Genomic DNA, 16,421 nt, shown 5'->3' on the forward strand with positions numbered 1-16,421 from the left:
TACTTTTCTAAATCATTTAACAAATATCCTTGAAATTTCACATGTCAACAGCTCATTAATATCTACAGTAAATGTAGCTCTCTGAGAAGAACCACAGATTTTATGTTTATTGAGACAGATAGCTGGCACAGAGAAATAGAGCTCCTTCAATTACTAGTTGGCAGAAGCTAACTTCAGTTTAAAACCAGTCTACAGCAATTTATGGCAACACTGCAGTGAAGTGACTATTTTGAATAAGATTAGCTACTGCTGATGGCAATGCTTGGACAGTGTTTATAAATCAAACTCAGAACTCAGTATTTTATAATAGGCCACTTCTAAACCATCTCCCATAATCACCTATGCAGTATATTATGATAAATGCAAACACGGCTGGAGATTAAAAGTAATAAAATAAGGTACACAAGGTAATGAGGGCAAGTAAACTATAAACAAAGGTTTTATGCATATATGGTTGCAATACTTGGTGCCTGACTTAACTTGGGCCTTTGTAGGGAACAACAGATTAATCAAAGGAGCACATCTAACACAGCTATTCCAGTAACCCCAAATCTCATTCCTTTACACACTGAGAAAAATTTGAATTCATAATTCTGATCATTAATGAAGGCAACAACTTCCATTGTTAAAAGGTGATATTCATCATGGCTAAAAACAGGCATGGAATACAGAAATCAAAGTTCCAGTGGCCAGCACTATTACAGACTTTGATAGCCAACGAAAACAAAAACCTGAAATAATACAAGCCATTCTCATCAAAGAGAATGGGATAATTACTGTCAGGATTGAGAATCAGTGGCACTAAACCTGCAGCCATCCCTGCCTGTAGCAAAAAAGGAGCCACCACAGCATCCTTCACCACAGCACTGATGTTCCAAGTCCCTGAGCTCGCTTCCAAAAACTGCCTGCTCTATTGATGGAAATAACACCCCCAAAATAAGGCAGAGACAGAAACATAACATTACTTGGTGCCAGATGAAAAGAGAGGAGTCCTGCAGCCCACACTGACAGAGACACAGAAACCCTTCCAGTCAGTTCAGCTCTTAGAAAGGGAAATGACTGGAGTAACTTACGAATCCACATGAAGAACTCTCTGGCCACTTCTGGCACACGCTGCTGCAATAATGGACTCAGGCAAACCTGAAATGACATGTGCAGATTTTAGAACTTAGCATGCCATGATATATTAAATATTGCAATAATGGTACAACTTGGTCAGAAGCAGGCAACTCAAACAAAACAAATTTTACGATGTGAGTCACTGAAAATTTTAACAGCCTCATGCTACTAAAATAATGCACACTATTTTGTACTCTTTAACATTTTGCTAACCCTCTTAAATGCAACTTTGTTTTTATTTTTTTAATAACTGTATGGCGCATACCACTTGCAAACACTACTGAGTTTAGACTTGGCACCAGCATCTTCTCTCCACTCCCTGCTATCATAACCAGGTTGAGTAATTGCCAGCACACAATGATATCCACAGTTACAACCTGTGATTACCCAAAGGAATAACCACATCCTCGGTAATGCAGACAGGTATTACCTGAGGGCATTTTTGTTTACTTTTGTCCACTTCAAAGTGAACAAAAAGACTGTGATTGTCCTTGAGTCTTATTCCATCAAAATCTCCCACGTTATGCAATTACACTCTGCCAAAACAGTACGTTTCCACTATATTTAGAACAAACATATAGCAAAAAAAGCACACCAAAAAGCTGTGATATCTCTACCAGCAATACATGCTTGAAATGGCACAGGATCCCAGTGGAGTCAATAAATAAAAGGGGCCATTCTGTAATGTCTGCTCCCACTCACCAGATTTCACATGCCCAGTTAAATGCCTTGGATTCTGGAGTAGGTTCACAAAGGCAGGACAGCTCACCAGCTAAGCTCTGTGGCACTACCTTCTCTCAAATCTGTTGGCTGTTAGAGCAAGTAACTCAGGAACAGCAATTAAAATTCTAGAGACTGGTATTAGGAGACACTTAGGCCATGTATTCAGTTAAGGGATGAGATTAAAGGAAGTGAAAGGTAGTGTTTGGCTGATGTGATTTCCAGCAGCACCAGAAGCAGCTGCACTGATGGAGCTGCAGAGACAGAACTAGAAGGGGAAAAAGCAGCTGTGGAAGGGCCCAACCTACTCTGGGTCACTCCATGACAAACATCATCTCCAGCAGAGCTCCAGCCCTGCCCTGTCTGCTCCTTAGACAGAACAGTGCCTTCACCAACAAATAAAACCTTGCAGTCTAGAAAACATCCCCTAGGAGCTGGGTACACCATACAACAGCTTCACCAGCTCTTCAAACCAGCAAAGGCCAAAACAATCATCAAAATAAAGAGGTGCAACCTCTGCCCTCATCATCTGCCCCTCCTGACCTCCCTCCAAATCAAATAAATGGTTGGTTTTTGGGAGAGCAGTTCCATGGTGATGTCCAAAACTAGAAATGTTTGTATCAATACAAAGAAGGAAATTTAAGACAGGCAGGACAAAATTTCCAGGAAAATAGCTACAACTTTCCTACAAATTCTCTGGTTTTAATGATTACTTTTTTGATGGATTAAAAAAAATCCTTTTCTGAACGGATAAAGCAGAAAAAGTGATAATAGTTTTGCATTGCTGACCTTCCACACCAAGTGAAGGTTTAACACAGAATTAACCTCTGGGCAGAAGGAGGGATGAACAGTTGCAACAGCCCTTGGGATGTTACTTCACAGCCTAGAGAGGACAAAAACCTTCCAAGCTGAATTTTCGGAAACAAGAGTTCAAAGCACAGACCACTGTGACCAAGGAGACAAGGAGAAAATGCATAAGTGCAGCACACACTTCAAGACTGACATGAGACCCTGGCTGCACAGTCATTATGTGAGAGCTCCACACTCAGCTGTCCCCCATGTTTATATATATGGTCCATTTTGCTCCCTCTATAAACTATCTGCAATAGAATCTACAACTACTCTTTGTTTGGAGTTCTCAAAAAAGCTTTTCTTTCCCTCATTGGGGCACAGAGAGTATTACTCTAGAAATGGAATTGAGAAACTTGTTTCTCTTTCCTTATTGATAAAAGCCACTGAGAAAGTGTTGTAAAACATCACCAGTGCTGCCTGGCTGACCTGGGCCGAGTTATAGCTACCAGGGCATAACTGATTGCTTTAAGCTTGATCCAATTGATACTGTGTTGGAGGTCTGTTCTTCCATTAACCTTGGATGAAATTGTTCCCTGAATTAGCTTCCTTGCTCTTGAAAGCTGGCATCAATTTTCCTCACCAACGCTGTGCTCCTCAGACACTGTGGCCCCCACACACCCAGCGGTGAGTGGGAACGCAGCCGCAAGGGGAGGCCGGCACTTCCCAGCTTTGGGAGAGGCTCCCAACAGCCTGAGGGAACAGGACACCCTTTGCTCTTGGGTGACAAGACCGCAGGAAATACAAGAAATAAATAAGACTGTCCCATGGCACCAATTTCTGAATTCGCTTCTCCAACAGAAACAAGCTCATGGTGAAAAGAGGCAGGTTTGTCAAATGCAAGTTACTCCTACGTGTGACTGTATTGCTTGGTGGTTACTGAACAAAAGCCTTTGCTAAGAAAGAGGGTTCTGGACAACTACAATATAGTTATACATCATCCTTCTCTATCTAGGAAAATAACTAGCCTGGAAAAGCCTGTTTAGAGAAATGGTAGTTTATGAAATGAGAGCATGGAAAGCTGAACTGTCTCCAAGAGGATGCTCAGAGTTATGCAAAATAGGTCCCCTTCAGACAATTCAGAAACAGAGAAGTATGTATTTTTAGAAAATGTTCTTATTTGGAAACAGCTTTCTGTTCTGAACTTTGATTTCTCAAAAGCCCTAAAATGAATTATATTCAGATTTTGAAATGTGTTGGATCCTCACTACCAGGCAGGGCACACTCTGGATTCCAAAACGCCTAATGAGTAAAGAAACCTGGATATCTCTGGTCTGTTTTCCTGATGAAGGATCATTCCTACACTTCCTGTTACTCATCCCTCTTGGGGATCAGTCAGCTGCTGGTCTGGCCAGCTTAAAGGATTAAGGACATGTATCACTCCTGATATTTAATGTCTGTGCACGGACAGTTGAGCAATGATTTGGATCCAGTAATATAGATCACCAAGAACACCAAAATTGAAACAAGACTCTACATCTCCTTTTAGATTATTGTTAAAAAATTCTAAAACTATGCTATCAAACTCAGCAATCAAATTACTGAATCATCATTGCCTTCTAGTACAATTAATAATAACCAATAATTTCCTACTAAGTTAGCACACGTATTAGTTACTACGAAAGACAGCTCGCATTTATTGTACCTGAAATATCTGAAAAGGGCTCCTGCTGCATACAGGTAAAACCTTAGACAGGGAAGTCCTCCTAAAATCCTGGCTCAAGCCTGATACTTTGGCTGAGCAGAAAAGGACTATGGGAAAGCGCCTCAGCTGAATTAGAGGTAGAAAAACACGTTATATAACCATTATGTGTTCACATCGTGGACTGTGGTGGCTGGGTGAATTGTGTCTGTTATGATTTAAAGGTATGTAAGTGATGAAGGCTTAACTGCTTACGAAGGAGACTCTGCTTTTTAGGGTAAAGCACCTGCCTGGGGACTCTACATCACTATGGACCCTCACCCCACAGGCTACTGCAAAACAACCTTTTCTCATGTAACATTCCAAATCCAAATAATTTTTAGATCTGCAATGGTATTAACAGGAAATAGGAAGTCTGAATAGGAACTGCATGATCCAACCACAAGAAAGCAGCAACAGTTCCACAGTTCAGTGTGTTATACATAAACATCTGGCAGCATAAAAGGGATTTATGAAGAAGAATTAGGAATCCATATAATTCTTGTATCATTTTAACATGCTGGTTCAGAAGTTATTTGTATTTGAAGCAGAAACAATTCAGAAATAGCAGAGCCTGTTACCAAGAAATACAAACATGTTCTCTGCCTCCTGGCCCTTTCATATTCTCCCCCTTGAATGCTTACATGTGAAACATTTGCATTATGTTTAATTGTCCTGCACCTCATTTCTCTTACTAGGAAAAACAAGGAGGACAAAGAGTTTTCCTTCCTGAAGAAGCACTGGCTAGTAGCATTTGGAATCTTCATCATCATTCCTTAAAGCCGTTGCCTTCTTTCTCCACTTATTAACCCTTCATTTATCAGATGCAGTATTAAATCAGCCTCTCCAGCCTTCTCAAGAAAAAACTAATCTAAAATTGCAGAGAGGTAGGACATTCCATCTGCACAGAGATGTAAGAATAACTGCAAAATTAGCAATTTTATTCACTGGTGATGTCTGGATTGCTAATATATTCTTCCAGGTAGAATTTCACAGATGGTACTTGACACCCACCCATCAGCAGGAAATGCATTCCCTGCCTCACTGGAACACTCTGCAAAGTCAAAGTGAACCAACCTGGGAGTGTTTCTAGCGTTGCTGCAGGGACAATGCTGACTGCACATTCGTCCTCCTGCATCAGGCTTCCCGTTGTGGCAAGCAGAGTGACTTGTAACAATAATTAGCTCCAATTAAACTAATGAACATGGCGGCACGGCCACTTCAGCACTGGGAAGAAAGGGAGGTTTGTAGCAATGTTTGTCTGGACACCTGGGGAGTGCTGGCAGACCCCAGGGCTGCCCCGGAGGCGGCTGCAGACAGGGGAGCGGCCCACAGGCAGCACCGACAGCGGGCCAGGACAGCCCCGTGGTGAACAGCGAGGGTTACCTGCCCAGTCCCCTCCAGCACCTCCACTGCCTGAGCACTGCCTCCATCGCAGCCCTCCTGGATACACCACGGGCACACTCATCCCAATAAACCTCAAGGAAGTGGTTGCTGCAAGCTGCATCTCGTTGTTTCCACTAACTTCTGACCAAGATAATCTCCAGTACATGAATTTTTGGAGCTTCCCTATGAAACAAAATCAGCCATACTCTCATTTTCAAGAATAGTGTTTTAGAAATAAAAGAGAAACAGAGGAATTAGATACACGTTCTTTAGTTATTAAAAAACCAATTCTATTTTTAGTTGCAACACAACAAAATTAAAGTCTGAGGTAACTGCTAAGGTAGAAAACTTTTTCCTTTAGTTTGAAAATCCCACTAATTACTGAAGCCTTACAAAATAATGTATAATTCACCCCTGTGTGATCAAAAATTAATTTTAGACTTACAGACTGTGCTTCCTGTTTAGCAGCTGTACTTGGTGCTCTAGTGCTGCACTGGCTCTTGCAGTGCCTTGAAAAGGATGCAGTCACTGCCTCCAGCAATTTCTGAACTCAACAGTTTCCTATCTGAGGGAGCACCTTGGTTCCCGAGCTCTGCACTGAAAACTGTTTTGCAGTCATCCAGATGATAAGTTTTTACTGAATTACACAAGATCCATCTTGAAAAGGCTTAAATGTTTAATTTGCTTCACTCCATTTACTAAATAAATCACAAGTGGCTTTTTCATAACATAAAATGTTGAAGGGAAATATATAAAAACGTTGGAACATAGACAATTTCAAAACAATCTTCTGGAGCGAGACAGTTGACCAGCTGCAATACATTTTGTTTGCATCTGAATTTCTGAGAAGAAAAGAGCAGCTGACTCTTGTAGGAGCTCACTACAAAATATTCATGGTGTGTTTTTGGTAAATGTGAAATTTAAAAAGTTTTCATAATTTAACTGCAAATTATAATATTTCTTGTATATAGTATTTTAAGTTAAAGATTATTAACTAAAATTGATTCACAGTTCATATTGCAGAGCAGTATCAGAAAATACTCCTGCATCACAGAGTAGACATAGAAATGCCAATCCACTAAGAAAAGAACACATTACTGGTCAAGAGAGAAGTCACAAGAAAAAAGTTTCTTCTCCTACACTGTAATTGCATACAGTTATCTGTGTGCCAGCAGAGGAATGTGGCAATGAAAACCATTCAATCTAACAGTTGGTGTAAATGTTTTATTTAGAAAAGGAACAAAAGCACTTAGGCTTGAAATAAAAATTTAACTTCTTACTAAAAATTATACTCACACCAAGCAGTGTTCTCTGAATAGTGTTCTCCAGCACATCCTACAGCTCTGAGTCTAATCTTTGGTTTAGAGCAATAGCAACAGATAAAGCAAAGCACTTGAATTAGAAGAACTGTACAGTAAGACACAAACTGAGTTTTATTTTCACTCGAGCCTTCCAATACTTTTGCTTCCTTTTCTGCTTCCCCATGGGAAAAGAGCTTGCTCTCCATGCTCCCTATACATTTTAAGGCTATTTAGGAAGTTCCTCCTCCTGCATTAGCAGTTCCAGGTAGTTCCCTGGCCACCAGCAGGGGCTCTGGCAGAATCCAGAGAGCAGCTCCTGCAGGAGGACTGAGGCTGCAGCTCTCTGGCGTTCTCCAGGCAGTGGAACCAGTATCCTATTGGGATACACAAACCTGGCGTTCCACTGCTCCTCACTCAGACTGGAACTCCAAAGTACCTTACTAAGCCTTTTTCTAAAGGAGTTTTTCACCTTGATATGCAGATGACCTACTCTGTATTTTTCACAATAGCCACAAGAGGCTAAGGCTCTGATTCTGTAGGATCAGCAATAAAATCTGGAAAAGCTGCAGAACACAAACTGGCGAGAAGGACAACAAAGGGTTCACAGAACAGTGAGTTTTCCCACAAGAGCAGCCAGGGACACTGCACAGTGCCTGGGAGAGAAACCTGCCTAAGATACCAGTGGGGGCCTAAACCCCCCAGGCAGCACCTCTGCTACATCCCAAAATCCAGACTGTAAGCCAGGACAGAACACAACCCCTCCACTTTAGACAGGCTAAAAACAAAATCAGGAAAGAAGATAAAAGTACATTTGCATGTGGAGAATACTGAAAAAATGAAAGGGACACACACACAGAGCACAGGAGAGGACAGCGAGTCAGTGTTCATTTTGTTTGACATTTAAATGGACAGGCAACGACTTATCTACCAATGATTATAAAAACGTGGGTCTATTTCCTCCTTCCAGACATCAACATTTCAAGTCAGTGCCACTGTGTTAGTCCACAATGACCACTGATGTCAAAAAATATCCATCTTCAGCTGGTTTTTCATAGAGCTTCCATCAACTCTAAATAGCTGGTGATATAAACTGAAGACTGTGCAGTTATATAAGATAATGTAACCAAAATATCAGCACAAAAGATGTATTAGAAAATATTTTCGTCACATTCTAAAAATATCCTGAAACAATAAAACCATCAGGATTTTTTTTTTTTTTTTATATCAATCGTCAGTGTTTACTTTAAAATTCACATCTGTGATGTTTGGGTTAGTTTTGTAAGGTATACTTTAAAAATTGTGTTAGTATCTGGAAGTGATTTTTCCTAACACACTACACTTACATAAGATAAACATAAAGTACTTACACCACTCCCAGCATATCGAACAATAAATAATAGATTCTCCTGACAGGACTTTGATGACCTGGCAAAGCCCGAGTGCTTTCAGCCAAAATCATATGAAACCATAAATCACTCTTTATTTTATAGAATATTTCAAAATGGATTCCTGCTTTCTACCTTGAAAGTCATTTCATGTGTTATTTATAACCATTGAAAACCAGAATGGAAAGAAAATTGCATAGAACTAGAATATTTACTGTGACTGCTTTTATAAAGAATAACTCCTTTTTAGAAAAAAATTAGAATTACTGGCAGACAAACTTGTGAATACAACACCTTTCAAAGAGCCATACCCTTTACAACTTTCCCAGCAGTTAACACAGGTCTTGGGGAGTGTCAGAGACAAGCAGTCACGACTCAATACAATCCAATTCTCTGAAGAAATTCCAGGATAAACATGACCCTGCACCTGTATCCACACCACTCTGCACAGCCACAAAGTTGCAAATCTTGGCACTTAGAGGGGTTTCTGCCCTAAACTCAACACTGCTGAATGCTTTGCCTGTGAATTTTCCTCTTTGAAAACTGCCGGACTACAAAAAGCCTGCCACTGACCCCCAGTTCTGCCTTTAGAGCAGTAAAAATCACTCCACAGAGAAGAGACCTTCCCAAAGAGTAGCCCTGCTCTGAGGATCCTGGATAATCCCTGCTCCGGCCAAGAGCCATCCAACAAACCCCCTCCTGCCCGGGTAACTCGAGCACTGTGCCCAAACAGCAGGAAAGCAGGGAGGGATATGAGAGACATGGAGGAGACAAGGAGGGAAGAGAGACTCCAAGGCTGCAACAAAAAAGAAAGTAGAGCAAAACAACATCGTAACAGCTTTAATTCTCATATTGTGCTGGCCATGGAAAACGTCAAGATATGCTCACCAGTCTCATGTCATCAGATACTCCAGTTTTCTTTAGAACTATGGATGTAAATTCCATGACAGTAGTCAAACTTCAGTTGCTTGTGCACACCAAGACAAGTATTTCTTGTATATCCACCTCACTCTAAACTTGCTCATGCAAGAAAATACCTGAGTTAAGGAAAAGGACATTCTTCTAAAAGAAAGTTTCCTTTTCCCACAGCAATATTGATGAATTAATTGAACCTAGACATTTACTGAAGCACTGAGGACTAGAATTTAGTTTATGTTCCATCTGCACTAGCCTTACTACAGGGAAACAGTTAAATGAGCCTGAAATAAAAACAAATTCAAATCTTACGTTACCACTCAGTCTAATTACTAAATTTAATAGATGCACAAATTATAAAACCAGGAAAAGGCCACACATGCAGAAATTAATACAATTATTGCTATGCATTAAAAATACCATTAAACACAAACATTCTAGTTATTATGCTATGGCAATTAGATACTCATAGGTACACTCAGCACTGGTAACAGCATTATAAACCAGAGAGCTGAAGACTAGGCTAAAATATTCCCTCAGGAGCCACTTCCCAAAGGGAAGACAGATGAAAATTCTACTGTGAACAATCTTCCATACTGAGAAATTTAATACAGATTAAAAAACCCTCAGTCAGTCACCAGTGTTAATCACCACTGACGCGTGTTCTTAGTAAAAAGGAATGCAAAGACAAAACAACTCCCAAAGCGCAGAATTCTGAGAATCTTGGCATTAGTTATAGCACTACTCTCTAGAGGTGGGCAAAAAGGCATCCTTGAATACAAACCAACACTCCAAATACAGCAATATTTCAGAGAATTTAGCTCAGAGAACTTCCCTCCTGCAACACCACAGCTCCAACATCACACCTCACTCCAAGGCAAGGAAATTGGGTTTGAGGGATGCACATGACCTGCTCTCTCTGCTACAGGTACTCCTTGTTCCCTAGAATAGTAGTACTGATAATATTAATAATAGTATTAATAATATTAGTATAATTTTCATAAACTTCTGAGTTTCTGCACTGGCTGCACAAACGCTATTTACCTCATGGCAGTGAGGAATGGATCACCTCAAGAATCACAGAAGTTACACATTGTTGAATATTTCACCCTTACATTTTTATATTTCAGCCTCTCATTACTAACCAGCCTTCTCACACACTCACAACGTCCTCAGATCTGAGCACACATAAAAATGTCAGATCCATTGCTATATACCACTCCACAGAACAGGGTTAAGACACAGAAGAGATCTCTTAATTTGCTCAAAACTTAAATTTTGCATTTTTAGCAGAGTTTTCGTCACAATAACGAGGGCAGTATGGTTTTATAGTTACTTGAAAACTGCATATATAAATCAGAAATCTTTTAAACAATTATACATACACTGTATGGGGATTGATTTTTTTTCTGCTGAACACTGAAATCAGCAATTTAAGAAACTCATTCATTCTATTCCAAATTGCTAAAAAATCTTAAATCCCATGGATATAATTGACAGGTCAGTGAATTCCAAAAACAGAGTTACTAATTTCACATGGAAAACAGTAACATTTAGAAGTGCCTTCCCATTTGTGCTCCAAACAACACTCTGAGCTCTTTACAAAGGCAAAAAAAAAAAAATCTGACTGTAAATTAGGGACCTAAAAACAGCGATGCATTTTAAGACTAAAGCTCAATTCTGAATTTAAGGTGGGGGACTTTTCAAGACCAATCTGAACCAGGTCACTGTCACTGGGCTCTACAAACAGAAATCCATTCCAATACTTCAACATTATTTTGATACACAAGCACCAAGACTGTTAGCTCTGAAGGAGTATTTAATTTTTTCTCTTGTAGTTACACTGTGGTATTTTACAGTGAGACACTCCAGGTCTCCATCATTATTCACCTGAACAGGATGAATTCGTACAGGACACAGAAACTGCAGAAAGATTAGAATTAAGTGCCTGGTATATGCAATCATTCATAGAGAGTGAAATGTGCTGTAATGAGGAAGACTCAAAAAGTTTTACGTTAATTATAAAGCAGGCACAGAGGTTAGAAAAACTACTTTGAAGATTTAAAACCACTTGTATTGCAGGATATGACAAAAAAAATATATACTATCAGCCTACAGCACACGTACTGCAACGCGAGAGAAGTTCAGCTCTCCAGAGCTGTTTTCCCGCACAAAGGCCAGCCCGGGCAGCAGGGCGGTACTCCGGGAGTAGGGCGGGCACGGGGGGCCACGGTCAGTCACTCAGCCAAGGCCTCCCCAGGCCCCGGAGGAGCCCCGGTCTCCGCTCTGGGGGCAGGAGGTTTGTGTCCGCTCACAGGGCCGGGACTCCTGGCAGGGCCAGCCTCACGGGGCCCTCCGTGACCACTCCATTTCCAAGCAAACCCGGCCATTTCGGTGCGATCATTAGCAGCCCCACAGCGGGCTGCGAGCTGCCGGCGCGCTGAGGGGAACGTCCCCGCCAGCGCCACGGAGACGTGCCCACCGGCACCTCAGCACCGCTCGCACGCCCTGCCCGCCCTCCCCAGAGGCCGCTGCCGCCCCTCGGGCGGGGGCCCGCGTCCCCCCGCCGCCCCTCCGAGCTCGGTGCCCCGTGCCCCGTGTCCCGCCCGTACCGGTGCCCACCACCACCACATCGAACTCTGCGGGCAGGTTGTCCGCCATCTTGGGGCGCGCCGTCACGCGCGCGCCGCCGGCGGAAAGGGCGGGAGCGGCTGAGGGGGTTCCGGCCGCCCCGCCCCGGGAGACGGGACCTTAATACTAATTAAATATAAGTTAATTTAATTTAATAATACTGAACCGCTCGGGGAGAGGCTCGGGGATGAGCCCGGCGGGGTCGCGGGTCCGTCGGCTGGCAACCCGCCAGCCCCTGAGTCTCATCATCCCTCAGCCCATCCCTCACCACCCCTCACCATGTGAAGCCAGGGATACCGATAATAAGAGAGGGTTAGACTGAGACAGATGTAAATCCGACCACTATGGTTAATTCTACGAAGTCCGTTTATTTTATCTAAAAGGGCAGGTTATATACTGTTCTAGATAGTTTATAAATGCAGACACATTTCCATTGGCACACAGCACAGAAAAAAATGTACAATAGATACTGTTTCGCTTGTTTCTTAAGGTGGCTAAAAGATTCACACTAATAACTATACCTATTAACACCTGGAAAACTCACTGTCTCCCATTAACACCTTAACATCTAATTTTTAGCTGCGCCACAGACTTCACAGTTGGCCTTGGTGTGGGGCCCAGGATGGGTAGTTCAGACCTAATTCCAAAATATCTACAACCTCAGCAGCCCTCACCGTCCCTCACCCTGTCTCACCCTCCCTCACCGTCCCTCACCCCTCAGCTGTCCTGTCCCCCACAGAACGATGCCCTGCCATGCAGGAACGCACCAGAGAACATAAATACATATACCAGCACCTACATCCATCAATAACCTTCTTACCCACAGTTACATGGCGGCATTCCGCCTACCGAGCCCAACGCAAATCGCTTCAGCGCAAACACGCGTGGTTTCCTATCAGTTGCGGGTTGATTTGAGGAATAAATTGTTAAATTCTTCCCTGTGAGGATGATGAGGCTCTGGCACAGGGTGCCCAGAGCAGCTGGGGCTGCCCCTGGATCCCAGGAATTGTCCAAGGCCAGGTTGGACAGGGCTTGGAACAACCTGATGTGAAAAACGAGGTTCACTTTTTGGTAAATTTTAAGAAATATGTTTAATAAAAAAAATTAAGACAATTAGGAGATAAAAAAAGCCAAGTATGGCCGGCCAGGTGACTTGGCATTTAGCCAAGTCCACACCTTGCTATCTCAGAGACATTCTTTAAATACCCTTTCTGTCACATCAATTTATGAATATTCATATAATTCCATAAACTAGTTTCCATATTCCAGGAACTGTTTTGCATGGCCGCTCCTTGGGTCTGCCTTTTTAGAGCCTGTGTGTTTTGTGGCTGTGTCTTCATTATCACCTCCAGCTGGGCCTTGGTCCAGACTTTCTTTAGATGGGAGATGCTGATAGTTGGTGTATCAATAGCAGGGTCTCCTTTACATGTTCACTGGATGTTATCCCGATCAAACAGACAGTTTAAGCATAACACATCAGTTACTACCACTATGCCTACTTTTCTGAAAGCAGAAATAAAAACTTATATTCTATATTCTTACCACAACATTATTAACCATATAGCACACATCTTGTGAAAAGCCAAGTCTATAATATATATATAACACTGGGATAGAAGAAGGTGTCCTTGCCCACGGCAGGGCTGGCACTGGATGGGCTTTAAGGTCCCTTCCAACACAAACCATCCTGTGGTTCTGTGAGCTTCCACTGAAGTTTCTTGGAGGATCATTTCCTCAGAAACAACAGATTTCATTTTTGTTATTTCCCCTGCATATTCACTGTTTCCAAAACAATTTCTGTTGTTTTTTTCAATCTTGTTGCTCGCTGCTCCTTACTATGTCCAAGGTAACATTTTCATCATTACTTTTTAAAAAAGTTCCCTTACCCCCAGTTGCAATATTTTTTTCTCTTAGCCGGCATGTTGAGCACAAATTTGAAAAGAAAGTTATTAGTTTTAGTTAGAAAATTTATCAGTCATTAATTTTATGTCGTTTCTTGTTAATTAACAGATAAATTCTTAACTGTACTACATTCTCTGCATGCAAAACCTTTCTATTTTTCTCAACGTGCTCATTAACTCTTTCTTTCTCTCTGAAGCCCAAAGCCACACTTTAGTCTTGCTCAGCCTCTTCTTTCACCTTACAAAGAAAACAAGGTGGAATCAGGGATAAAATCTGGAATCTCCTGCTTCAGTTGCCCCTCCCATAACACCAGTCTGAGTGTAAGAACAGCAGGACTAAAATCACAGATTTGAAAAAGCCAGATGCTGCAATGTAGCCCAATAACCCAGCACAGAACACCTGTGCCAGAATATGCTGGAAATTGCTGGAAAGTTTTTTCTTTTTATTTTGCATTTAATGGCTTATATGCCTTTAAACTAATCTCTTAATATTATTCATTGTGTATGATTATATTAAAGTCTTAGCACCTTAAATCAATAATAACAATAAACCAGCTAGCAGCTTGTTAACACCTTATTACAAGCTCCTTGTTCACATAGCAAAAGAATAGTAAAAATAGTAAAAAGTGACTAATGGAAACCAGAGGCCACGTTACCCCTGTGGTACTGCCAGACCTACTGGAGCAGAGTGCAGCACAGAAAACAGTCTAGCAGGAAACACCCAACCATGCAAGAACAAAAAATAGAGATCTAAACATCAGCAGTTGTTTACTGTGCTGTCAAATGTGTAACAATTATCAGAGATGAATTCAGATAGAAAAAGAGTAAGATGAAGCATTATGTTCCTTATATTTATGTTTCCAACTGTCCCATAAAGATTTTGATTAAAACTTCCATTGTGCAGCTCCCATGCTGCACATGGAACTGTCATTTCTACTTTTTAACATGTAAAAGAAATATAGCTGCAGAATTCTCACCATGCTGGATCATCCCTGACCTAAATGTCTTGTGCTGAGGAACAAAGCATCACTATATTGGTTAGCTGAGATAAAACAAACTCCCCTTGCACATCCTTTTCTTTCTGAGGGAAGGCACACTCAGGAAAGTCTAACATCATCACGAAATCCTTTTGTTACTGTTTAATATAAATTCTAGGACTGCATTGGAGCAGAGCTCTTTCACTGTCAATGTCTTACTGTTTCTCAAGTGCTTAAGTATTTATCCCACCACAAAATGCTGTTGTTTGGTGCTGTGAGTTCCTGTTGGCTTCATTCATAAGATGCAATCAGTGCAATCCTATTTCGTGATGACAGTCATTATCCACTGGACCAGAAATCCTCCTTAGTACTTTTTTATTTGGCAAAAATGATTATTCAGGATCTTTAACTGCAAAGTTTGTCAGTCCCACACAACACCAAAATATTTCTCTGTAGTTTGCAGTTTTAGCATCAGCAAATGTAGAAATGAAATATGTAAGAATGAATAATTTTTATGAGAATTTCATGGACCTTGAGAAAATGTCTTGCCATGTTTTTCTCTTTAGCTATTTAATTGCAATGTCATATTAACAGAAAGCAGCATACCCAATTCTGCATGGATGAATAAGCACATTCAATAAAGAAGATTTAACAGAGTAAATCAAACACTGGATTAAACATTTTCTGCATAACAGACCACAAAATGGGCATTCATTTTACCAATAGATCCTCTACATTAGAAACAAATAGAAATGCACACCAACATAATTAAACTGCACATCCTGTGCCCTGATTACTGAATTTCCCTATATTTTGTTAAACTAGGTCTCATCAATTAGGATTGGCAAAATGCATTCCAAAATGCATACTGAAAAAGTTAATGTAATTTTTTTAAACACTTGGATTAAGTATTTTTTCCCTATGCTTTATGAAGTAATTCCTACATATGTAATCCTACATATTACAGAGGATTCATACAGAATTTTCAGCAACAGCAGTTCAGAAAGGCACACAAAGATAATTTTAAGATCCCACTTTTAGCAGTTCTAAATACTTTTTCTGTGAACAACTTTTCCAGCTTTGATCTCAACCAAAATACCTCTCATAAAAACAAGGTGTTTTACTTTATGGCTTTTATTTGGGATTTGCACATGTCCGTAGAACTACTCTTGTTATTTAAAGTTTGTGTAGTTAATGTCTAACTCTATCAAAATGCTTTTCAGAAATACAGTAATCTGAGCAAAATCTCATAAGTTCTGGAAGTGTTTTTATTTTCCCAGGTATGAACACTGAAGCCCCAAAAAAAAAAAAAAAATCAGGAAAAATCAGCATTAGAATTATGGAGTTTGTAGTTGTCTCAAGATCTAGTCTCCCACCATTTGATCAAATGCTTCTTCCTCCAAAAACAAACAGCAAATGCTTCATTTTCACGATGATGAATTTTAATTTTCTTGAGTTATGTAGTCTCTTTATCCTGCAGTGATTTCACATGTGAAATCTCATTATTCATTTTATTGTTCCCTCAATGGATATAGAATTTAATTCTCCTTGAGTAC

General features: G+C 40.8%; 1 protein-coding gene across 1 annotated transcript in view; it reads right to left on the reverse strand.

Moving 5' to 3' along the window:
• Positions 1–12,043, reverse strand: part of LOC310923222 (rab proteins geranylgeranyltransferase component A 1-like) — a 54,595-nt gene extending 42,552 nt beyond the window's left edge. The window contains exons 1-2 of the mRNA XM_083884402.1: positions 11,969–12,043; positions 1,074–1,140 (exon numbers count right to left, since the gene is read on the reverse strand). Of these exons, the coding sequence (XP_083740528.1) occupies positions 1,074–1,140; positions 11,969–12,017 (116 nt within the window). The 5' untranslated portion in view covers positions 12,018–12,043. The remainder of the gene's footprint in view (positions 1–1,073; positions 1,141–11,968) is intronic.
• Between the last annotated feature and the right edge of the window lie 4,378 nt (positions 12,044–16,421).

Source organism: Zosterops lateralis, assembly GCF_965231275.1.
Source record: "Zosterops lateralis genome assembly, chromosome: Z".
Taxonomy (NCBI): Eukaryota; Metazoa; Chordata; class Aves; order Passeriformes; family Zosteropidae; genus Zosterops; species Zosterops lateralis.